Source organism: Pinus tabuliformis, chromosome 8 (genome assembly GCF_031772625.1).
Source record: "Pinus tabuliformis cultivar Carrire ecotype Pingquan chromosome 8, CPIR1, whole genome shotgun sequence".
Classification (NCBI taxonomy): domain Eukaryota; kingdom Viridiplantae; phylum Streptophyta; class Pinopsida; order Pinales; family Pinaceae; genus Pinus; species Pinus tabuliformis.
In genome coordinates, this window is record NC_142294.1 from 1,902,620,213 (window position 1) to 1,902,646,635 (window position 26,423).

Here is a 26,423-nt window from a genome sequence, read left to right on the forward strand (position 1 = left end):
ACATTCAATGCATTGCAGAAATATAGAAGCTGCTCTTTTAAAAATCGACCTTAAAAAGGCATATGATTGCGTGAACTGGGGTTTTATTCGATGCCTACTGGCTAGGATTGGCCTAGATGTCAGGTGCATCAGATGGATCATGGCCTGTGTGGTGGAAGTCAATTATGCAGTCCTTATAAATGGAGTCCCTACTCCTTTTTTTAAAGCGGCCATGGGTTTACGACAGGGCTGCTCCCTGTCTCCACTCCTCTTCATTCTAGTAATGGACTCACTGAGCCTCCATATAAAGAAAGCGATTCAACAAAACAAATGTAAGCCTCTCCCTATTTGCAGGGGCATCTACATTTCGCATAATTTATTTGTTGATGATATCCTTTTGTCAGCATTGCTATGTAGGACATCTTGGATATGTCTTCATGAAATCTTGGGGAGATTTCAAAAAGCCACCGACATGTATGTTAATGATATAAAATCATCTTTTCATGTCGAAAATGTAAATGGAGATCTTATCTCATTCCTAACATGTCTTTTCAATATTAAATCTTTTCCTATTCGGAATGGGTTAAAATACTTGGGTTTCAATTTGAAACCTGTGGGATACCGTGTGGCTGATTGGTCGTGGATTCTGGATCAATTCTATAAGAAAATAGCTGCATGGGAATACAAATGTTTATCCATTAGGGGTCGCGCGATTCTGACTCAGGCTGTGCTGGTACAAATCATGGTTTATTGGGCACACCTCTTCTATATCCCTTCATCTATTATCAACAGTCTTAACAGAATGATTGCTAATTTCATATGGGGAGGACAGAAAGAACAGAAAAAATATCATTTCACAAAGCTTCTGATGCTGGCTCGGCCTAAAAAAATGGGAGGTTGGGGTATATTGGATCTACACATATTTAGAAGAGCCCTGCTATGTAAAACTATGTGGAAAGCAATTATGGGAGAATCTATTTGGAGTAAGGCCATTAGAGCTAAGTACATGGACAATCAGGATATGTCTTACTGGTATAGACAACGCTTTACTGGATCCTCCAATGGCTCATCTATATGGAGAGGATTTCAAAGAATGGAGCCTTTCTTCAGAGAAAACTTGATCTGGAAATTTCAGTCCGGATCTAATATTATTATTGGTTTAGATGATTTTGCAGGTGCGGAAGAAAAGATCCATATTTCCACCCAGCTTTTGAGAGATTTACACAACAAGGGTTATTTCTTTTGGGCCAGTGCCATTCGAAAATGGGATGGTGCAATTCCCATTTGGAATCTGCAACAGAAATGCAACTAAACAGTGTATTGGAATCCCAATGGAATTCTATCATAACTACATTGTAAGTGAGTGGAATTTTTCGCTCTTCGGACATGGATTACCTCATTTGGAAGGGTCTCGGTGGCTCATTGACTGTTTATGCAAAGCATATATATCTTCAATTACTATTATCAGAATCTGAACTATCTGATAATATTTTTCCAACAACATTTTGGAAATCAGGATGCCCCATAAAAATCATTATATTTGCCTGGTTGGTTTTTCTTAACAAGAACCTCACATGGGAGAATCTCCAAAAGTGGAATTGGTGTGGGCCAGCCATATGCCCCCTATGTAGATCAAATTCTGAGAACAATTTACACATTTTTCTACAATGTCCTCAAGCATAGTTGATTTGGCAGAATCTAGCTGCTCATTTTGGTTTCGCCAACGTCACTGCTCCTTCCATTAATGAGGCTTTCAAAGGATGGAGTAACATGTTCATCGAGTGGAGGCCCATTCCATTGTTAACAATATGGGCCATATGGAAATGGCAGAACCGAATGATTTTCAATTCCAAAAAGGAACTGCTATCAACAATTTATGAATCTATCTTTTGCTTATACAATGCGCTTGGACGGCCTCGCCAATCCAAAGTTAGGCATGGAAGGTATCTTTAGTCCAAGGATGCCTCAGGATATCCTCGTGCTTATTTTGACGGAGCTGCTCAACATGGTACTTGCGCCTGCGGAGTTTTCATTAATCTAGAGGATGGACAAGCTTTTGACATACATTGGAATGGAGGAGCCGGATCTAACAATAAAGCAGAAGTCATGGCCCTAGCTGGACTCCTATCTATTTGTGACTTCCTTGGCTTTCAAAAGCTTCATAAGAAATATCCATCTTTCTGGATGGTTGAACAGGGTTGAGGCTTTGTGGAGCAGCAAGAAGGACTACACAATTTCCCACATTGCTAGGGATAATAAACAGAGGGCAGATGCTTTATCAAAACAGGGGCTATCATCTCCACAGGGTATCTGGAGGATGCAAATAACAGTGGACAACATCTCTCATCAGATCCAAGACTTTTCCATGCTGGGTACATAATTTTTTATATATTGAAGTCTATCTGATATGATTTTCTTTTTCCCCAACATTTTGACTCTTATTTTGTATTTTCCATATATATTTTTGGCTCATGGGACTGATTTTTGAATTATCATTTTGTGCATTTGTGCTTTTAGCATTATCTCTCCATATGACCTATATGTAGCAGATCTGAAAAGACTCCTTGAATCCTTTCTCTCTATGTGGCTTTGATCCACTTTATACTGCCATATCTGATGGTTCCCATATGAATATCGCTATACATATATGTTTGATGAATATAATACAATATATAGCTTTTTTCTGTGCTGAAAATAATTACATTAAAATAGTTTTTTTTCTGTGCTGAAAATAATTAGATTAAAATAGTAAAAACCCTTTTCCAAAATAAACACATAAAATGCACACCATATTTAATTTATTTTGAATTTTTTTTACAACTTTATAGAAATAATCATTTCAATTTTTTAATTAATTCAATAATAAATAAATAATTATCTTATTTGAATTAAGCTTTTGTGATCCATATTATGAATGTTGAAAAGATTTTAAGTAAAATCTACATAAAAAACTTTTAATAGACAAGTTTGGAACCATCAAATGTGATTCATCATCATGACAAGATGAAAAACTAAACCTTGACATCAAATTAAATAAATAAATAAAAATATTTTCTCTCTTTTAAAATATCTTAATTATATATTATTATAATGATAAACCTTAAAAAAACACATTTATAAATTTACCAATCCAATTATTCTTATCCCTTTAGCCGTTCAATCAAAAATACTATGTAAAATGATTGGGCCCGCCACCCGGCCATTGATGAAGAGGAAAGGAACTGTACAAATGAATTTTGTTGTATTCTCAACCATGATAGATGGAACTAAACTACAGAAGATTGAGCAAATCTTATGTAAGAGTATCTGGCCATTCAATGATCGCCAAATGAAACGTACACTGTTTTGTTATTTTTTCTTTATATATTCAATGGAGTAAAGAGGACGCAAGACATTGCAGACCGTGCGTCGTAGTGCTTCGGAGGGCTTTTACCGTAGTCGAATTTCATTTGTGACTGGAATTTGATGGGTAACGTGTTCCTTGCACACTTGCGGTATGGGGAATTTGATGGGTAGCTTGTTGTAGTTTTTTATTATTAAATTTTTAAAAATACAAAGTGGTTGATGTTTTATTAAAGGTTTTTTTATTAAGTTTTTTTTGAAAAATAAAATAAAATTGTAAGAGTTGCCGGTATAAAGAAGTTTTTTGGGAGATTTTTTTTTTTTTTTTTTTTTTTAAACGAAAGAAAAACACATAAAGAAAAAGATTTTATTGGTAAGAGAGTTTAGGGCTTTGCAAAGTTTATCGGTTTACAAAAATATTTTGTTTGTTTTGTCAAGCATGATAGTTTTTGTTGTGAAGATTGTGCCTTATGTGGGCACATATTGAAAATCATATCTTTTTGGGGGTGATATGGAATATAGCCTCAAGCAATGAAGAAAGCACCTATAAAAAAAAGGAATGACGACAGTCATGCATCGCAAAGCGCCACTGAAGAAAACTAAGAAAAGAAATCGAAAAGAAGAGGCAAAGATCATTGCCATGGTTAGAGAGGTTCAGGCCGCAACCAAGGAACTGAGAAGTCTAGCAGAAGACAAAGAAGAAATCGAGGGTGATTTGTGTAGCTTTGATTTGCTACCACCTCCTATGTTTAAAGGTGAATATTTATATCATTGGGCTACCAAGATGTTAACTTTTCTTTGAGCTAGAGAGTTAATTGAGTACGAATCTAATAACCCATATGATGTAGTATGTGATGTTTTAGCATTGAATTTTATAAAACAAGCATTGGATGAGAAGTGTTTGTGCAAGGTAGCAAAAGCTACAACTTCCAAGGAAGCATGGAAATTCCTGGAAGTAGAGTTTGGTGCAAGGGGGAGTGACATGCAACATCAGGTTATGTCACAAGCAAAGAAGTTAGCTGCAGATCTGAGAGTAGATGAGGAAGACTCTGAGAGGAAAACATAGCTTGGAGAATCCCACTCAAAAGTGGATGATGGTTTTCAATACCATACAATTAAGACCCATTATGCAAGCATGCATATGGATGAAGATGATGCAACAAAAATTGCAGAGAGAGAAGCATTAGCCTCTGTATGTGAAGCAGAGCAAGAGCATATAAATGCTCAAGGAATCCACTGTAACGTGGATGAGGCAGTTGATGGTGAATCCCACTGTGATGAGACACATGTGGATGATGATTGCAAAGTTATATGTGAATTGGTGAATCCAACTGCAGCTGATGGATTTGATGAAGCACATGCATGCTCGGATATCCCACCATAGTGTGGATGAACATTATGTTGATGATATGTGTGGTTTCTTTTCTGAAACAAGAATTGATTGTGGCAATATGATAAGTGTCGTGTTTGATGAAGAATTAAAGGTTGAAGCTACCACTATAGCAGCAAGATATGAAGCAGTTGGAACTGTTCATGAAGCAGTATGTCATCTAGCAACAATTGATGATTAAGAACATGATAAAATAATTGAAGAGTTTTTTTATGAGAATATCCACTAACGACATAACAGTGGAAGACAACCTCCATGCAGATGAAAAGAAGGCAGATGTAGAGCAGGAAGCTCTCACTGAAGAGAGTCATATTAAATATGTTTTTAACATTGTTTTTGAATATGCAGGTGTTCAGAATAGCATGGATGAAAAAGTTGAAAACAAAGTTGTTAATAAATTTGATGCAGGTTACAGGAAAAAAGTAGCAATATCTGATGATGATGATGAAAGTGAAAAAATTATATGGATGTTTCTAAAGACAAAGATGAATGCATTGAAACCATTTTTCAGCAATGGAGCGAAGAAGAGATAACATTTTGCTATCAAGAAATAGGGCAGAAAGAAAGTCATGAATATGACAAGCAAAGAAGACAATTTGAAGATGCAATGTTATGGTAGCAGTCCATAGTTGAACGAATATTTGAAGAAGAAGCTGAAGAAGACATGATCCAATTATTTTCCATAACAAGTTAAAGACAAGTCAAAGAAAAATTGCAGCAACCACAAGTAAATAAGCAATTTTGAGGATTTAAAATTTGGAAGAAGAAATAAAGAAAATAAAAAATTGTGAAAGTCTTGAGTCATTGTAAGTCTCGCTGAGACATAGACCAGCAAGCATGTTTATGTGATAGTTAAGTCGTGTTGAATCATGTTGAGTCATACCATCGTAATTAAGGGGGAGTGTTAGAAATTGTAATTACTCCCGAATGTAGAGTGCTAAAATTAGAGAGTTAGTTAAGTGCTTCATTGGGTTCATTGTAAGTATCATGTTTTGTGTGATCAATAGAAGAGCAGCAGCTTGTGTTTTATGTGTGAATTTTATGCTTTGTCTCCTCTTCCTTTCCAACATCTAGCCATTCAATGATTGTGAAATGAAACATACACTGTTTTTTTCTTTTTCTTTATATATTCAATGGAGTAAAGAGGACGCAAGGCGTTGCAGACCCTGCGTCATAGTGCTTCGGAGGGCTTTTACCATAGTGGAATTTCATTTGCTACTGGAATTTGATGGGTAACTTGTTATAGTTTTTTATCATTAAATTTTAAAAAATACAAAATGGGTGATACTTTAAATTATTTATATATATTTTTAAGGTAACAATCTTATATTCTATTAATGTAATAATTATTTAGGTTTTTTATAAATCTGGTAAAATAGATGTGGTAACTTAGCAAAAATAAAATGTCTAATTCTTCTCTTTTTTAATCGGCTTTCTTTTTTACCCATACACATTTATTCATCACTTAATTGCTAAGGGTTTTTCATCATACTTTTTATTAATACTCTAAAAGGGTTCTTTTGGTTCTTACTATAAGACTTTTATAACATTAATAACCACAAACATAGTTTTAACATGGTTCCCTTGGTTCCTATTTTTATAGCATTCAATTTTTCCAAATATATAATATTTTCCATTATCTTATCCATATTATCACTCATTGTTTTTTTCTCAAATTTATAAAATAAATGGTTTAGTTATTCATTAAAGAAACAAAATTTTTCGAGAGTACACATCCTTGAATCTAGGATAGTGACCATTGACACAGGGTGAAACTATTTATTTAAATAAAAACAATACACTTGCAAAATAAATGTTTATAAACCTCACTTGAAGCTATTAAAATCTATGACCAAAAATAAATGTTTATAAACCTCACTTGAAGCTATTAAAATCTGACCAATAACTAAAATGTTAGTTTGGATATCATGTTTATGTAATTTTTGTTTTTTTTAATTGTAATTATTTTATTCACTTTTCAAATATTTAGAAAATTTAATTTTAAATTTAAATTACATAACTTTTTAAAATATAATCAAAATTCCATTTAACAATCAAATTTTAAATTTAAATTAAACCATTTTTTATTAAATAGGATCAAAATTCCATTCAAACAAACATCATTATTTTATTTTTTAATCCATTAAAATAAATCTTCTTTCTTGGTTTAACATAATTGATAAATTTTTCATATCATCAAATTTGATATAGTATTTAGTTTTCAAATTTCCAGCCCTATTACCATCCACCTTCCTCATCTGTGATTGGCTTTATATTCATTATAATCTGTACAAAATGATTAATAAAATTGTCAAAAGAAGCGTCAAATTTGATGTAATATTTTGTCTTCAGTTTCCAACCCTACTACCAGCCACTTTCCTGGTTCGTCTGGGTAGCTGTGCTTTGCTTTATATTCATTATAGCTCCTATTGCCTGGATATAGAGGGCAACAAATAGGTGCGGCAAGAGCGTTACAACCCCACGAGCTGAGCTTGTATTCTCCGTCCCCTCTTTCGCCTCCACCTGCTCTCATTTGCTTTGGTTTATAATTCCAGGCCCTTCAAGCATATTCATTTAATATATATACATATTTGTGCATTTTGTGGGTTTGCTGAAAACTGGGAACCCATACACACAGCTTCTATTGTGGTTTACCTTCTTAGCGCTGTGTGGACCCTCTTTTGTCGGTCTGGAGCTTTTGTTCCGTAAACAAGGTATGCCCTTTTCGAAATCAGAAACTGAAATGCTCCTGTTATTGTTTGCCGTCTCTGCATCTCCATGGATTTCTTGTTTTGTTGATTGTAAGTTCTATTTCTGCCGTTTGAGATCAGATTGTAATCTTAGATTGTAACCTTCGTTTTTGCCTGTCAGATTCCTCTGTTTTGTCTTACGATTCTTTTTACGAGTCAGATTCCTCTGTTTTGCCTTGAGATTTCAGCAACCCTCTCTTTTGATTTCAGCTACGTGGTCTCCAGCGCCCCTGCAAACTCTTTGACGGTCGGTTCCGCAAGTTTCCAGTGGATTGCACATTCTGTATACGTTGATTCGAATCCGTGCAACTTCCAGCGATCGCGGGCAACGGAACCCTCGGCAGGACTTGAAACAGCGGTGATCTGTAAGTTCAGATTTTGCGTGTTCTAGACATCTCTCGTAATGACTGCTTATTGAATCTGTACCGAAGAGCGTTGTTTATGGGATCTGTATGATTTGGCACACAATTATCTTCATTCTTTCTCTTAATTCCAATTAATTTTGGACATTTTGTATGATGCCGTGGAGTATTTATCCATATTGGGGTTTTCTCAGTTCTGCTTACAATATCGGGTACTGTTTTTATGTTTTTTTTTTTCCATTTTGTTTTTGTGGTTGTGGCCGTTCTCCAATATTATTGCCGATCGAAAGGTTGGACATGTGCTTTTAACTGCATACTCTGTTTGGCAAACAGTATAGATTTGTAGGTTGGATTGGCAAGCAGGATATTTGTAGGGTTTGTAGACATTGAAGTACTTATCAATTCACAATTGCATCGGTTAGCTGTTTTTCATTCAAAAGAGAGGTGATTTTTTTAATATAACGAAACGGATATCAATTTGTGCAGTTCGGTCATGGATGATGGTATCAAGCTTAGGAGCAAATCAAAACTGAGCTGCTAAGATAATAGAAATATTAGAGTAAACTATAATTAAAAACATAAGGTGAACCCATAACAGATCTGATTACCAGAGCATATCCTCTGACAGATATCTGAATCTCAGCAGGTCAAACAAAGTAACTTACAGGGTATAGGATAAACCAATAGCAAATTTGATCTTTGAAACAAATCGTCTCTTACAGATATTTGAATCGGGAGATGTCGAACAAATTAATTTTAGGGCTCTGCTTCCTCGTCTCGTATCTTGCTCTCATTTTTATTCGATATATATTAATACCAGTCCAGATTCATTTATTTTAAATAGAGCTTCAATTTCTTTACTTGCAAATTCCATTTTTTTTTAATGAATTACCTAAAATATAAAATAAATCTCTAAACTCAATAAAGCAAATCTCGTTAATCCAATGAATAATAATAAAGACACTACTAGTGTTCTCAAATAGAATCCTTTAAAACCATTGAATATATGCCTCTGTACGAATGACGCAGTGTAACATGCAGATGTAAAAAGGATACGTCCACTTGTGTTCTGATATAGGGTCCTTCAAAACCATAATCCTATGAAAGAATGACATATTGTAATGCGTAGAGGTAAATTAGGCACTGATTCGTTGAGGGCGAGCAAGTTATTGAGACAAATAAAAGTTGTGTAGCAATGTTAATCATGGTCATTATAACATTTGGACTTTAATTAAAAATTACATGTGAAGTTACAAATCGAAAATTTGAATTATTTTTTTCAAAAATTTTAACCCTGAAATATGCTAAAAGTTTCAATCCTGCTTGCCTTTAGCCTACAGAAAAAAATAGTTTGTATATTAATTTCTCGCAATAATTTTTCTCTAAATAAATAAATGAAAGATATTTTATTTAACTTTTTGATAAATATTTTATTAGCTATGAGGGTGAATTTATCTAAGTATTTTATTTATTTTTGGATAACTAGTTTATTAATTGTATTTTTATGGATACATTTTGTAAAAATGTTTTGGCCAAATTAATTGTATTTTTATGGATAAATTTTGTAAAAATATTTTGGCCTTAAAGTGAAGGTAAATCTGTCCATTCATATATATAAGAGGTAAATATTTTATTGACAAAATTTGTTTTTGACACAATAAAAGAAATCTTCCTATAGGTTTGGTGAAAATATCTGTTAGTTGATTTCTATATCTTCAACTTTGAGGAAATATGTCACCATTGTTGCATGAATAATGTGACAACTAGTGTTAATGTGTTTCTTTTTCTTGTGAAACACATGATTCTTTGATAATGCAATTGTTGAGCCACAAGGAATGTCAATGTGCTTCCTTTTCTTGTGAAACACATGATTCTTTGATAATGCAATTGTTGAGTTGTTGCCACCAAAAAAGGAAGTTGGTTCATTTTCTACAAGTGTAATATCCTTCAAAAGTATTATTTGTCGTATTTCTTGGCATGCTACGATAGTAATTGTTACATCTTTTGCTTTCATAAAAGACATGGAGACAATGGGTTGTTTCTTAGAAATCCATAAGATCAAATTTGTGCCCATATGAAAAGAGTATTTTGAGGTTATTTTAGTATCATCAATATTTTTAGCAAAAACATTGTTTGAGTATCTTGCAAGTGTGTTGTCTTTAGAACTTGTATACCAAAATCCATAATCAATTGTACTTGCAATATACATCAAAATACTTTTTCCAACTTTCAAGTGAGATTCCTTGGGAGACAACATAAATCTAGATATGTAGCCAATTCCATGCATAACATCAGGACTAGTTGTAGTAACTTACATGCGATTGCCTACAGACCTCTTATATAATGTTAAATCAACTATTGGTCCATCATCTAGCTTGTTCAATTTTGTTCCGATGACAATAGGTGTCTTTGCTTGTTTGCATTTGTCCATCCTAAATCTCTTTAAGATATTTGTAGCATAATTTCATTGACATATGAAAATCCCTTAAGCATATTACTTGACTTCAATTCCTAGAAAATACTCCATGAGATCAAGCTTTGCTATCTCAAATTATGTTTTCATAACAATTTTGAAATAATATATCAATAGATTCCTAGTATATATCAATGCCATCAATATAAATACACTATAATCATTTTACCTTAATCTAATTTGGTATAGAGAGTGGGCTCATTATGTCTCCTCTTGAACTGGCTGTTGAGTCAATATGAACCAACCTGACTATACCAAGCTCTTGGAGCTTCCTTCAAACCATATAGGGCCTTCTTCAACTTGTAAACATTGTAGTCTTGGCCATTTACTTCAAACCCTAGTGATTGATCTATATAAAACTCCTCTTCTAGTTAGCCAATTTAAGAAAGTTGACTTCATGCCCATCTTGTAAACTGGCCTTTGATCTAGGATACAATGAATAACACAACTCTAATAGTATCAAACCTAGCTACTAGAGCAAAAGTTTAACCATAGTCAATACTTAGTTGTTGAGCAAATCCTTTAGCAACTAACCTATATTTCTCCACCTTGCCTTTCTCATTCAATTTTTTCTTGTACACCCAATTAGCATCAATGTTGGTCTTATCTATTGGGAGATCAACAAGATTCCATCTCTTATTCCTTTCAAAAGCTTCAATATCTTCATTCATGGCTTGTACCCAAAACTCTTATTTCATTACCTCTTCAAAGTAAGTACGCTGATAGGATAATAAGGAATAATGAGCTTATCGATACATGTCATCGCATTAGTCATATATTTCCCTTAAGTTCATATTTTGTTGATTTCTTACCAAAGTTTTTGACTCACAATTGGAAGGACTAATTCTCTAATTTCTCACCGAATTTGCTGACTCTGTGTTGGAAGAACTATCTTCTTGTCTTTGCTCCTATAACCTCTGAAATCCTGGTGGAGGGACTTGCTATATTTAACTTTCATCTCTTAGTAGAGATGGATTTCTACTATAGATTCCTTTATTCTCTTGATCACTCCAAGACTTTTACATCTCTTCCCACCACAAACTTCTTAGTGATTGGATTAGTCTGTAGGCTTTTGAAGATTCATTGTACTCAATGAAAATGCATTTTCCACTTCTTTTGTCAAATTTCCTTAACTCCTCTGTGACATCTCAAACTTCTTAGTAATTGGATTAGTCTATAGGATTTTGACTATTCACCCAATGAAAATACATTTTCCACTTCTTTTTATCAAGTTTCCTTAACTCTTCTATGACATGTGCATAAAAAATACAACCAAACAATATCATATGAGAAGCACTTGATTTGTGCCACTCCATGCTTCTCGAGGCACTTTACCTTTCACACTGTTTGTTGAAGATATATTCAATATGTAAATGGAATAAGCAATAACCTAAACCCAAAAATCATTGGATAGATTTCTAGGTTTAAACATACTCATTACATAATGACCTAATTCTTTTGTTTAGCCACTCCATTCTATTATGGTGTATATTTGGTGGTGAATTATATTGTTGCCCATCCCAAAGTTTGACTTGCTTTATTTGTGTGTGAACTTCACAAAGAAGAATGATATGAAATTTCCAGGATACACGCAGAAGGATATGAAATTACCACAATCTTGGCTCAATCATTCAATTTACACCAAAGGGAGGATACAAAATTACCAGGATACGAAATTACCAAGATACGATTGCCACTACAAAAGTTGTTGTGTTTTCTAATAGAAGGTATTCCACTTCCTTCCTTAACATTTGGCCAATCAGGATAATTATACAGGTGATGTTGCTCCTGTATTTGGAATTGAAACTACATATCTTGCAACTCTTGCAACAAATTGAGTCTATAGGAGCATCTTAGGATCGTCTGTCTACTGCATCAACTATAGCACTCTAGTAGTTTTCGTGTTTGTCAACCATTTTGAGATTGAGTCTATAGGAACATCTTAGGATCCTGTCTACTGCATTAACTATTGCAGTGTAGTAGTTTTCGTGTTTTCCAAGCATTTTTAGATATGATGTCAAAGATGTGAAATGACAAGTGATTATAAAGCACACATGTCATCAAGATGGAAGGTTATCAAGCCTAGATGTCATAAATAGAGAAAGAATGGAAAATAGAAAATGGAAAATTAATGGATTTAAACATTTATGGCTAAACATTTTTGCCCCAAAACAAAAAAGAAAAGAAAAGAGTTAGTAATGTCTTAAGTCTAATAGTTTTAGACACAAAATTAATATAAGCTAATATGTGTAGGTGATTTGGTAAGAGGCCAAATAAGACTTCAAACCATAAATTTTAATTAAATAATTTTGGTTAAAATTATTATAATAATTTTAAAACATTATATAATTTTTAAAATTTTGGTTTAAATGCACATTAATACATAGTTCAAAATAGATTATTATAATCCTAACACATTAATACACTTGAATTACTATAATCCCTACCCGGAAAGGCATGGACTAATAAAATAAATCTTAACCAAAATGGAAAAATAATAATATAATTATAATCATATTTTCTAATTCATTTTAAATAAGTGCAGAGTACCTTCTTGATAGAGTGATTGTTTTTTTTTTTTTTTTGCCACCAAAAAAATAGTGAACTTTCTATTAAAAATAGATAGTTACAAAACATATGCATAGCATTGCAGACAGACATGTTTTTCGCTGTGATGGGAGAAAAATGCAGTCTCGACTGATTGTCAATACATTCCAAAGGAGAAAAAGCGCACTAGTCTCATCAACCAATGAGAAGGAGCAAAACGCCTCCACCTGTGAATACACACCTCCCGGGAACTGATTCACGCTGAGAGGAGCTGGTAAAAAGCGGGGGCAAAGAGACCTAGAATCGCCCAGCGAAACAGTGTCCCCAAAGAAAAACAAAGATTTGAGACAAAAACAGAGAGGGCTTCCAATGACCCGGACCTCCTATTTGAAGGAAAATCAGCCCAAGTGCCCTGAAGAAGGTTCAAAAGAGAAGTATATACAAAGAGAAAAAAAAAGAAACGAAATATGTACAGGAAAAATAACAGGTATTGTTAAAACGAAACTTAAGCAAAAATGTGCTGTTCGAGTGGACGAACCAACCCATTTTCTTCCTCCATAACTGTCCAGGACCTCGAAGCTTGATCTGCACCCGCTTTGGAGAGTCGATCAGCTTCATAATTTCTTTCCTTGTAGATGTGGCAGAGAGAAATCACCGAGAAGCGACATTTAAGGCGTAAGACTTCTTTAAGAAGAGGGAGCAGGAGTAAATTTCGACATTGATGAGTCTTGTTAAACCATTTCATAGGGTTCATTGAATCCCCAAAGATCTGGACTTCTCTCACATTCCTTAAAATGAGCCAACAGAGAAGGGAGTGCAGGGCTTTCAATTCTGCAAAATTGTTGGAGCTTTGTCCAAGACCGACAGAAGCTTTTACAACTTTATCCTCTGATAAATGAATAATCAAACCAGCCCCACAACGACCATTTATATCTGAGGCACCGTCAAAATAATCCCAAGGCATTGTATATCTGATAAATTCTTGGCAAACAGCTCTGGTGGAAGGAGGAGCTTGCGGAACCGGGATACTTTCATAAATAGCAGCTCCTTCAGCAGCAAGACGCTCTATCGGGAAGACAGAATCCTTAAAAATGACTTGATTCCTAGCAAGCCAAGTCCCCTAGGTAATGAGAAGTGGAATGGATCTCTCTCTGTCGTTTGAGGCTTCATTCCACCACCTCTGCCAAGCTTCCAAGAACCCCTGCCCTTCCCATCTGAAAGGAATATTTAGCAGCCTTAACGTTTCAGCCCAAAGGCTAGTGTTAAAAGGACAAAGAAGGAACAAGTGCTGAGTTGTTTCAACACTATCTTTACAGAGGGGACACCAGCCAGGACCAATCCTACCTCTTCTTTGAAGGAAATCCCAAGTAGGGACTTTCTGGAGCAGGACACACCAGAAGAACAGTCTCGATTTGGCTGGCCCTTTTAACTTCTAGAGCAGTTTAAACCACCAATCCGGATTCTCCCACCCTTTTTGAGACATCATCCATTTGTAACCCATCTTTGGGGAATAAAGCCCATTTTGGGCAAAGACCCATCTGAGCTCATCTGGAGAGTCAGAGAGCCTGACTGAGGAGTTGAGAAGGTCCCTTCTAAATAGATCCCATTCCTCTAGCCATTCTTCATCCAAATGTAAGTCTCTTCCCTGAATCCAACCTTGGCTCCAAATGGTGGAAGCCCTAGGATCAGCCACCTGGTTTAAAGTGTAGAGCCCCCCGTCTTTTAAAGCCGAAACCAACCCCTGAGAAAGAGAGAAAATATCAATACAACCTATCCATGGATCTCTACCCAGCCTGATCTGTTTTCTATCCCCCACACTCCAAGCCAAGCCCTTCTCTATAATGTTAACCGAGGCGACCACAGCTTTCCAAACCACCGACGAGTTTTTGGAAGTCTTTTGCGGCAATCTGATCCAATCTTGCATTGTTAACGGATCAATATACTTTCTTTTGGATACAAAAGTCCACAAATTCTCATAAGAAATGAGCCTCCAGCTGAGCTTTGCTGCTAAAGATTTGGCGAAGCAATCAAGATTTTTTATACCCCAACCTCCCCACTCTTTAGGGCGAGCCACTTTATCCTAGGCAATCCAAGGGGTGACTTTCTCCGACTTCGACCCCGCCCAAAGGAACCTGCTACATAATTTTTCAATTGAGGATAAGATTCATTTGGGAACCCAAGTCAGACTAGCCTAGTAGACTAGGATTGCCATCAGAACAGATTTTATTAAAACTAACCTTCCTGCCCTGGACAACCACTTGAAACTCTAGTGTTTCAGTTTGGATTCAATTTTTACAAGAATCCATTTCCAATCTTTGATCCTGTAATTATCGGGCTTTAGAAAGAACCCCAGGTATTTAAAGGCATCCTCCAGCGATTTGACTTCAAAGTTTAGAACCAGCGCCACTCTGCGCACCAGCTCTCTGGGCATACCTGTACATGTGAGAGTGGATTTTCTCTCGTTTATGCAGAGACCTGTAGCCTTCAGGAAAAGGTCCAAAATTTTCTTGAGCATCCTACAGTCTTCGAGACTTCCATTGCTGAACAGGATAATGTCATCCACGAAAAGGAGGTGGGTGACCCAAAAGTTTACCGCTACTTCAATGCCTTTGAGAGTCCCTTGCCTTTTTGCATCCTGAATCATAAGGCTAATGCCGTCTGCTGCTAGCAAAAACAAAAGAGGAGAGAGCGGACAACCTTGACGTAGACCACGCTCAGGACTAAAAAAACTGGAGGCTGCTCCGTTGATCATCACAGCAATGGAAGAAGAAGAAACAGAGATCATAACCCTTCTCACAAAATCATACCTAAAACCCAGATGTGTTAGCAGAAGTCTGAGATACAGCTAGTTGATTCTGTCATAAGCCTTTGATAGATCGATTTTCACAACTGCTCCTTTTTTTCTCCAATTTTTAGACTATGAAGAGTTTCTTGGGCCACTCCGACTGCTTCATGAAATTGTCTGCCGTCTAGAAATCCGAATTGCTCAGGTGATATATTTCTGGAGAGGACCGGTTTGAGCCTGGAGGCAATAACTTTTGCAATGATTTTATAAACACAGGTGCACAGTGAAATGGGCCTGAATTCGTCAAAAGAAACCGGGAGATCCGATTTGGGAATGAGGGCTAGAAAAGTAGCATTGAAAGGGTGATGGATTATACTTGTACGCCTAGAATCTTCCACAACTGCAACTAGCTCGTCTCCAATGAATTCAAAAAAGTGTTGAAAAAATTCAACAGTCCAGCCATTCGGGCCTGGACTTTTGTCCTTTTGCATTGACTTGAGGATGTCTTCTACGTCCTCCTTGGTAACAGGCGCCATGATAGAATCATTTCCTTCCTTTTCTATGAACCTTGGGAAGAACTGCGCTACTCTTATGACTTCTGCAATAGAAGCTTCCTCTGTCTCTTTGTAAAGATTCTTGAAGAAATTGACCCCTAATGAGGCCAGATCTTCAAAAGAACGTGCCTGTTCACCATTGGCTTTCTTCATTTCCCAGATTGTATTTGAATTTTTCCTTCCTTTAGCGTAATTCTGAAAAAACTTGGTGTTATCGTCCCCCGCCTGCAACCAGATCGCTCTACTTTTTAAACGCCAGCTTTCCTCTCTTTGCTGAAGGATTCTCCTCCTTTCCCTCTCCAACTCTTGTAGTCTAGCCCGAGCTTCTACTGATCCATAGCCATTACCACCTGGGGTTTCCAGGAGGGCAATCTCAGAGTTAACATTTTCCAGCGTTTCTTCTTCCTTCAGTTTCTTTTGGAGGGCCCATTGTTTAGATGCGACCTTCAACCTTTTTAAATTATCCATAAAATTTTGACTACGACTCTCAGCCTCATTGAAAGCATCTTTCTTCCAAGTTTTATGGAATACACTGATATAAGTTTCCTCCAAGAGCCAAGAGGCATTAAATTTGAAGGGAGTGCCCGGTTTGGAGAAAGCTCCTTTCACTTCCAGGAAGAAAGGGAAATGATCTGATAGACCACCTTCCCCAACCCAATGTCTAAAAGCCTGTAAGTTTTCTGCTAGCGATTCACCAAGCAGAAATCGATCAAGCCTCTTCCCAATCCATTATTCTTCGATTCCTCCATGTCACACGCAGCTTGAGCAGAGGGACGTCCACCATGAAAGAAGAAGCCAGTTTATTTTGAAAAAAATCAGTAAGGGGATCGGCCCTGGCGCTGACCCCCCAAGATTCAGACACCCCCAACGAAAAATTAAGATCTCCTCCAATTATAAGATTTGGATGCGACATAAATGACTTTGCAAAGAAAGAGTTTGAGAACCTCTCCCGATCCAAGACAGGACCATAGACATTAAGAATTTGTAGTGGGATGCATAGTTCAATGGAATATAGTTCCACAGCCAAAACATTTTCCGATCCCCAGGAGATCTCTCGGAGGAGCTTCGCATTAAAGCCCAGGGCCACCCCTCCCGCATGACCATTCGCATCAATGGCATGGAAGGTCCAACTCGGGAAGAGCTTAACGAGACATCCTGTAACTTCTTCCCCCTTCCCTAGAGTTTCTTGAATTAGAAGAATGTCAGGTTTGTTGATCCTGACCAGTTCCTTCAGAGCTAGCTTTTTGGGCAAACTAGCTAGACCCCTGGAATTGTAGGATAAGATGATCATCGGGAAACCTCAGGGGGTGTCCGCTTTGCTCTAAGCACCCCTGGCAGAGACATCTGTTTCCCACCAGCAATATCGATGACAGCCTTCAACTGTGCCTTCGACAGATTGGATTTCCTTCCTCTTAGCTTCCTCGGGCCTACTGTCACCATGTCCAACTCCAGACCTCCCACTGCAAGCCCTTTCCTCTTTCTGGTGGCCAAAGATCTGAGGTTGTAGGGGGAACCAGTGCTCTAGACACTAGAAGGAATAGATAAGACATTATCCGCGGGACTAGAATTCAGCTTTGGAGAAGGTGGAATAGTCATAATAACACCTTCTCAGGAGGCTAGGCCCTTCCTCAAATTCGGCAGATCATCGAAGAGTTGCCTGAAGGGGCCAGACTCATCACAACATGATTGAGGTAAAACAATAGAAGAGCATATGGAAAAAAGAGGGGATAGAAGTGGACTAGCCTAGGCCGCCCCTGCCATTTCAGGAAATGCTGAGGTTCCCATGAGAGACACCGGGATTGAGGTATCCTTACTTGCTATACACCCAGGCTGATCCTGTTCAGCATCCTCCGCTTGTTCTGGACCTAACCCCTGAACTTCTGCCTGAGAATCGTTCTCTTTGATATGATCCTCTTCTTTCTCGGTGAACAGCCACTGATTTGCCTCCAGATGTTTTCCTTTTCTCCTTTGTCTACGGCGGTGACGGTGACCTAGAGGACACTCTCGTGCCAGATGTCCGTATTTGTGACAACGATGGCATCTGAAAGGGAGGTTTTCATAGTCCACGGTCTGTAGGAACTCTAGACCTCGATACTTCAGGTTCATAACATCCGTTAGACCCTCTCTAGGATTTAAACTGACCAGAATACGGGCGACACTCCAATCATTAGATCGAAGATATGATCTATCAATGTCGAGAAACTTCCCCAGAGTATTACCCATTGAAATGAAGGCCGAGTCCGTCCAGAATTGCATAGGGAGGCCCGGTAGTTTGACCCAGACTGGAGACTCCACCGATTTTTCTTTCTGTGCGTCAAACAGGGGTGTCCACCTTCTAAATAATATTGGCCTTTTTCCGAAGCACCAGTGCTTTTCCAACACCCTTTCTACGTGCTCCTTTTGTCCAAACCGAATGCAAAACCAACCTCTGTCCAGATTCTTGATCTCTTCTGGCTGACGTGGAGCTTCTTTCCATTCTGCCTGCGCCCACTCCTTGATGAAGTCTACCGAAAACTTCCTACCACGAACTCTGCCAACTAAGAAGGTTTCCGAGGCTTCCATTGCCTGGTCAATACTAATATCCACTCCAAAAACGCAGCTAGGCCGCTCCTCCTTTTTTCTGATGGTTTGTTCTTCTTTCTCTTCCCTCCCCCAGCCTCCGTTTGAGTTCCTCCCTCTCCTGGATTATTATTTTCAGGAGCATCGGCTATTTCTACCTCAAACTTCTCAGAGCGCCTTCCAACAGAGACTCTGTTAACTTCACCCACCTCCCCAGCGGACCTGGTGACCCCAAAACCAGAGGCCGTGGCTAGTCCTCGCGCTTGATCCTCTACTCCAGATCCTTTCAGGTTCCCTCCTTCCTCTTCACTGGACGAGGACCGCGACAGGCTGGGGAGCTGCCTTTTCAAAAAAGGGTTTGAGGCAGGGACCCTTTCCTGATCGCCTTTTTTCATAACACCTCCTTCCCCCTCCTCATCTAGCAGAACAGAGGCCGCTGCGTTTTTTGGAAAAAAGAGTTTCAGGTTTTTCTCCGATACTTCATGTCCCCAACAAGCAAGTAGATCTTCGAGAGCTGGTTCAATGTCCACCGACTCACATTCATGAACCATCTCCCGCTCTGCACAGTGACCTGGATCCATTCAAAACTTTGAGATACAGAAAAACGACCTCCCGTTAGAACCTTGAACCTTCTGACCTGTAGATTCCCATTCCCTTAAAAACTATCTTCCTTAACACCGTCAGTCTGGTTTCCATGGCAGAAAGAAACCAAATCCCGCCATTATCAACATCCAAAAACCTCCTTCCCTCTGGTTCGCCTGTCTGAAAATTGAAACTCGAACTGAGTAAATGTCTGGTTATTGAATCGTTAGATAGAGTGATTGTTGCATTGCATCAACGTCGAATTCTTTCAAAATTGTAAAATATTACCGACTCTCGTGCTCTAGTATTTAGTAGCCGTGAATAGAGGTATGTTCGGTAAATGTTGTGTTTGGATTTTTTAAAAGAGGTATATGTCTCCTCTGTCAACCTGCTCAGCCTATCGTGGCTAAGTTTGAAAACAAAAAAAATTACATAGCCGATATACATGCTGTGGAAGTGTCGGATAGTATGTTCTATTAATCCTGCGGGATGTCGGAGAATGACGCTAAATTATTCAAAAAAAGTATTATTTAGATACAAGTTAACTGCTAAATATAAAGTTAGCTCCCTTTCACAATTAAACGTGGTAAACCGTACTTTTACTCGTTCAATAATATCAATGCTCATTTTTGTCAATCTCCTCATTGCTGTCGTCGATCTCTCTTTCAGGCGAGGCGTTCCTCGTCTTCAATCGGGACAACACATCTCTGTCTGCAGGACGTCATACTTATGATGGAGCAACAGCCAGGTGCATACCACGTTTTCCTAAATCACAGGGGGCCCGATCTGAAGAAAAGCCTTGCCAGCCTCATCTACAATCGCCTCACAAATTGCCACGGGCTGCGTGTCTTCCTCGATAAGGATGAGATTCGCACGGGAGATACTATCTCAAATGCAATCCACACCGCCATTCAGAGTGCCTATGTTCACATTACCTTTTTTTCTGAGCGCTATGCTGAATCGTGGTGGTGCTTGGAGGAACTGTACTGGATTTTAAGATCATATCATAAGCACAACAGGAAGGTTATTCCGGTGTTCTGTGGTGTTCAGCCTGCAGACCTTCGTCACATTGAGAGCGGATGTTATAAAAATGCCTTTGATCAACACCAAAGCAAAGGGAGAGTCTCCACGGAAGAGATCACAAAATGGAAGAAGACCCTCAGCGAGGCCGCGGATATTTCTGGCATATTCTTCAAACCCAACGAAAGGTGAATACATTCTTTTTTTCATTTCTTACAGAATCTAACTGATATATAAAATTCCTATCTACTATTCTCAATTCTAGCCATAATGAGTCAATATATCTGTTCTGTATGCCATTTTCAGTGACTACGGGGAAATTTTGGAGGATATTGTGCGAAAAGTGTTAGAAGAGGTATTTAAATGGGGATCATTATATGTCGCCAAATGCCCAGTCGGCCTCGACCATGTGGCGGAGCATCCCCTGATCAATAAAATTCTGAAACAAAGCGATGTCAGCGACACAATGATTGTGGGGATTGCGGGAATGAGCGGAATAGGAAAAACAACTCTTGCTAAATATCTATACAACCTGCGACGTCTAAGTTTTAATGGAAAGTCATGTTTTCTTTCTAATGTCAGAACAAAAGATTTGGCTAAGCTGCAAGGGAAGCTCCTTTCTGATCTGCTTGGCTATACTCAGGATTTGCAGGATATTGACGGTATTGGGAAGCATCTTTTACGACATTGTCGCATTCTCCTTGTTTTGGATGATGTTGATCATATCGATCAAATAGATGGTCTTATTGACATTGATTCAGTGGGGTGTGGGAGTCTCATATTGATCACAGCTCGTGATAGAGGTTTACTGAGCCGTTCTTCCGCAAACACTTTATTATATAATGTAATGCCATTAAATAGACTGCACGCCAGAGAGCTCTTCTGCCAACATGCTTTTCGTGAATCGAAAGCATCCGAAGAATTCGAAGATTTAGTGGAGAAGTTCTTGGAAATATGTAAGGGGTTTCCTTTGGCATTAAAAGTTTTGGGGGCACACTTTGTTGGCAAGTCTGACAAAGATTACTGGAAGCGGCAGTTGAAAAGGTTCTCTACAACACTGCATGAGGACATACTTCAAACACTAAAAGTTAGTTACGATGCTCTCAACGGTGAGGACAAGGAAGCATTTCTGGACATCGGCTGCTTCTTGGTGGGAGAAGAAACAGAATTAGCAATTAGAGTGTTGGAGGGATTATACGGCAGCAATATCGTGCACTCCCTTGAAAGGCTCCATCAAAAATGCCTTGTGGACTTCCATTATGACGTTCAGTCGGATGATGAAATTGAATGCAGAAAACCGGAGGATCCAGTAAGTATTATATATGTGTCTCTTTTAGCTTTACAAACCTTCTCATCTTAACTTTGCCGTAACTATTTAATTTAATTTGTTTCTTCAGATGATTGGCGACGATGATCCCTCCGTGAAGTATCGGGGTTATAAACTTGCAATGCACGATCACCTTAGGGAACTGGCCAGACATATTGCCCGACAAGAGTTTCCCGTGTTGCCAACGCTTAAACCGCTTCGGGTTGGCTCCACCAATGATATAGTCGAATTGAGTAAATCCCACGTATGCGTGATTACTTTTAGCAGTATTCATATATTTATTGTCGTAAAGATTGGCCTTCCTTCGGTAAGAAGCCTAATCCAGTATGTTGCTCCACTTTTATTAACTTTATTTGATTGTCAGGGCCTATCACATTTACCAATGCGGGGAATTCGCACCTCGAAAGATGAGCGTTTATCGGATTTCGTCGGTTTCAGAGGCGAATGTGTCCATCTATTCGTGCTGGAATTCCCTGTAGATTTGTCGTCACTGCTGGTATCATTGAAGCTCTCGGCTGAATTGGTATGGCTTCGCTTGCGCAATTTCCGGTTTGGGTCCGTACGCTCTCATCTTTTCATTCGTCTCCCAAAGTTGAGCGTTTTGGAACTTCAGTGTCATAGAGACAATATCGAACAGTTTTTCCAAAACTTTGATCTGACTTCTATGGATCACAATTTCAGTAAGGTAGCACGTCTTGACCGATTCAATTAATGCAGAGTCTTTTATTGTGAGAAAATGAAACTAACGACCTCAGTGTTGACCCCAGTGCCGCAAACAAAGATACAAGTATTGATACAAGTATTGTGCATAGACAAATACATTAATCCCATGTTCAAATTTCTCTCCATATTAACAGATCCAAGATTCCATATTCATATAAATTTTAAATATCGTATAATCTGAAATACGGACCGATTTATTAAGCATAAATGCAGTTAAAAATATTCCAATTTCATATTTCTCTCTACTTTGACAGATCCAAGATTTCATTATGTTAAAAGTTTTTAAAATCGTTATGGTTTGCAATCAGCCATGTTCGCGCTTAAATGAGTTGAATATTAGCGGAATGGAGTACGAACTTCCAAGTACCTCGAGCAGCAGCTCGACGCTCCATGCCGGACATTCGATGAAAGTTTCAGAAAATTATAGCTCGTCTGCCGTCCAGCAAGGTGGCATGCCACATCTAATCAGTTTCCTAAAATGGACTGGATTGGAATACTTGTGTAAGATGGTGTTAACAAATCTAGCATCTCTACAATCACTTCCAGTTAATTTTGGGGAACTTGCAAGGTTAAGACATTTAGATCTATCTGGTTGCACTAATCTGACAGAACTGCCAAAATCATTCTCCAAGTTATTGCATCTGCAGTATCTGGCATTACGAGGATGCCGGAATCTGTTCATCCCGCCGGATATTTTGGGACGAATTTCCACACTAGAGTATGTTGACTTCAAAGGATGTGCTCAATTGGTAGCCTTGCCAGAGGGAATCCCATATCAAAGGCATCTGAGATATCTGAATTTACTATCTACCTGTTTGTCACAGTTACCCGAGGAGGTGGAACAACTCGGCAACTTAAAACAACTGAGAATAGGGAGCCCAGAGTTGACGAGTTTACCACGTTCTGTGGCCAATTTGAGGGGATTAACAGAGTTGATTGTGATGGGATGCCGCCGTCTAGAGTGCCTCTCACCAGAAGGAATTGTAGCGCCGAATATCCAATTTTTGGCAGTAGACTTTTGTCCAATAGAAAACTTTAGTTTTCAAAAGGATCAGCGGACCATGGGCGTTCTAAGAGATCTCACTTTGAAGAGAACATCCATATCCGAGATATGTATGGCTGAAGGTGTTTACCCCTGGCTCCAAACAATTAATCTTTCAGAAAATATTCAGCTAAAGCAGGTTATTGCGTTGCCATCAGCATTAGTAAGAGTGAACCTGCAAGACTGCTCGCAGTTGGAGACACTGAACCTTTCAACTCTCGTGAACCTTAAATTTCTCAACATAAATGGTTGCATCGCGCTGGAAACCCTTAGTGTACGAGGTCTGATATCTGTGGAAGAGATTGAAGCAGAGAGGTGTTGGAAGCTGAAGCGAATAGAAGGAATGAATAGCCTAAAATGTTTGAATTGTCTGAAGATTTCAACAGACAATAAAATTTTCTGGGAAGATTTTTGCAGTTTTTTGGTGAATATCTCTGCTCATTACACCAAACATTAATACATACAATTTATTTATTTTAAATTTCTGTAATATTCTCTGCTAATTAAGAAACCTTGAGTATTCTAGTGGTATTCAATCAATGTGTGGTGGTCCATCGATGAGTGGCTTAACTCATTCTAACTTGAAACAATATTACAATTTATAGATTTTGTTGTTCTAATGGAACTTGTCAAATTTGTGCAGAACTCGGCCCCTGGCGTCCGTTTACCAAATTTCATGTTGAGTGGAAAAGTGGATGATGAGATGGTGGGTGTTCAATTTTTTGAAAAGAAGAACAATTGTTTTGAAGCATAGATAAATTGGATTTTGAATGGGTAAACTGAAATGCTTGTGCAGGACGAAGGACAAATTCGGCAGAATATGTTTGAACTTGAATGTTCTTTTCACTTTGAAAGCGTGAATTTTGTGTGTAATAATACAATTAGCACACAGGATTCCAAGCAACGCTGTTGGACACTGGAATGTCCGATAGACTTTGGGTATTCGCCCCGTGGGATATTGTGCTTTATCACCAACGATGTGGGTGGATATTCATTCCGTGTGGCATTTGACTATAAGATTGACAAGTACTCGTCCTTGTGGATATCGCAGGGTAGGGAGAGTGGTGGAAGAAGGGTTCATGTATTAATGTGGACTCCATCTTCAGAATGGTTTATGGAATATTCCAAATTGGTTCGACGTCAGGGAAACAGTAGCTGTAGATTATGGCTGAGTTTTGAGTGCGATGCGAGTGTAAGTGAATTGGAGAAAGTTCTGGTGGCAGGGCTGTGGTTGCCGACGCACGACTCCATGTCGGGCGTCTTGTTTAAGAAAATCATTGCAAAATTTGCACCCAAAAGCTCTTGGTCAGTTGCGTCACTAAGTAGGTGGATAAAAGGGTCATTAATGAGTGGAGATTGAACCATTATATGATCACACATAGGTTCCATTATGACATGGAAAATGTAATTTTTAATATTTTTCAAAATATTCGAAATTTCATTTGATGATAAAAAGTAATGATCACACATAGGTTCCATTATGACATGGAAAATGTAATTTTTAATATTTTTCAAAATATTTGAAATTTCATTTGATGATAGAAAGTATTGGGAAAGGATCCGTTTAATTTATTTAAATATTTTATTAATAGTTAACATATTTTAATTAATTTTTTCTGGTCATTAATTGATTAAATAATGTTATATAATTTGAATTTATTTTCAAAATTTAGAATTTACAAAATATGTAAAAATTTGAAATATTTTTTAATATATTAAAACTTACAAAATTATATATTAATTTTTTAAAACTTAATATATTAATTTTTTTCTTTTATATATTAAAATAAAATTGAGAATAGTTCAAAATAGTATTGGATTGTAATTTTATGTACTCTCATATCAATGTTTGTTACATTATAATTTTATGTATTTTTTAAGATTCACAACCATGTTTCATTGTTATAAAATGTTTCTTATAGTTTAATGCACCAACATTTCTATTTCACTAGAAAGTTTTACATTTTAAAGGATTTAGTTTGTTAAACAGTAAAAGATTCAAATTCAAAATTCACATTTTAAATAAGTTATCTATTTATTTATAATTACATATCACTAAACTCAAATTCTTTTGGCATTAAGTGACTCAAATTATCCCTAAAATCTCCGAGAAACCTTGTTGTGCCTTTTCCAATCAATTGGAATAGCTCAAAATCAAAATTGGAAAGAATTCCTTAAAAGATCTCCACGATGGAAGAACTCTCAACAAGTCCTAGGAAAATATCCTCAATGGAATAACTCTATAATAAATATAGAGATCCATGAAAATGAGTGTTGACTTTGTTGACAAATTTCATGAAAATTTTTTGCAAAAGCATTTTGTTCCGAAAAGTTTTTGTTTTGCCCAAAATAAAATTTAATAACCACATATTTTTGGTTGAAATTTGTTTTTCAAAAGCATTTATTTTAAGTCAAAACTCGAAAAAAAAATCTTTGTTTCCCAATTTTAAAACCTTACACTAAAACCCTAATTCTAAAATCCAACACTATACTCACTAAATATAGATTAATTAATATAATTATTATATATATATATATATAATTTTGTTATATATATATATATAATTTTGTTACATAGTTTTTAAAGAAAATTTGAAACTAAAAGATATTATTATAAGTGTTAAAAGATATTTCATCATTTTCTATTTCTTGAGTACTTTTTTATTAAATTAAATTGATTTACCTAATTTATTTAAAGCTATTTTATTAAATTAAATTGATTTACATAATTTATCTAAATCTATTCGTTAAAAATAAATTAAAACTTTTTTATTTTATTTTTTGGGTTAATTTTTCATTTAAATTCTCTCTTTTTTTGTTTGGTTTATTTTATCCTATTATATCAGATAATGATATTTAAATATAAATTTATTTATTTTGAATTATATATATATATATATATATATATATATATATATATATATATATAATTTATTTTAAATTTAAACGTTTTAGTTATTAATTTTAAGTTTAAATATATTCTCAATT

At 36.9% G+C, this 26,423-nt stretch overlaps 1 protein-coding gene across 5 annotated transcripts in view; it reads left to right on the plus strand.

Annotated features, from left to right (window-relative positions):
• LOC149244028 (disease resistance protein Roq1-like) overlaps positions 1–25,008 on the plus strand; it is a 105,604-nt gene extending 80,596 nt beyond the window's left edge. The window contains exons 1-9 of one of the 5 annotated variants that reach the window (XM_089374718.1): positions 7,018–7,425; positions 7,672–7,826; positions 19,993–20,531; positions 20,650–21,652; positions 21,741–22,355; positions 22,702–23,859; positions 24,079–24,141; positions 24,232–24,817; positions 24,908–25,008. In XM_089374718.1, the coding sequence (XP_089230844.1) occupies positions 20,053–20,531; positions 20,650–21,652; positions 21,741–22,355; positions 22,702–23,859; positions 24,079–24,141; positions 24,232–24,795 (3,882 nt within the window). In that variant the 5' untranslated portion in view covers positions 7,018–7,425; positions 7,672–7,826; positions 19,993–20,052 and the 3' untranslated portion in view covers positions 24,796–24,817; positions 24,908–25,008. The other 4 variants (XM_089374719.1, XM_089374721.1, XM_089374717.1 and 1 more) reach the window with 4 other exon arrangements.
• Positions 25,009–26,423: the final 1,415 nt, after the last annotated feature.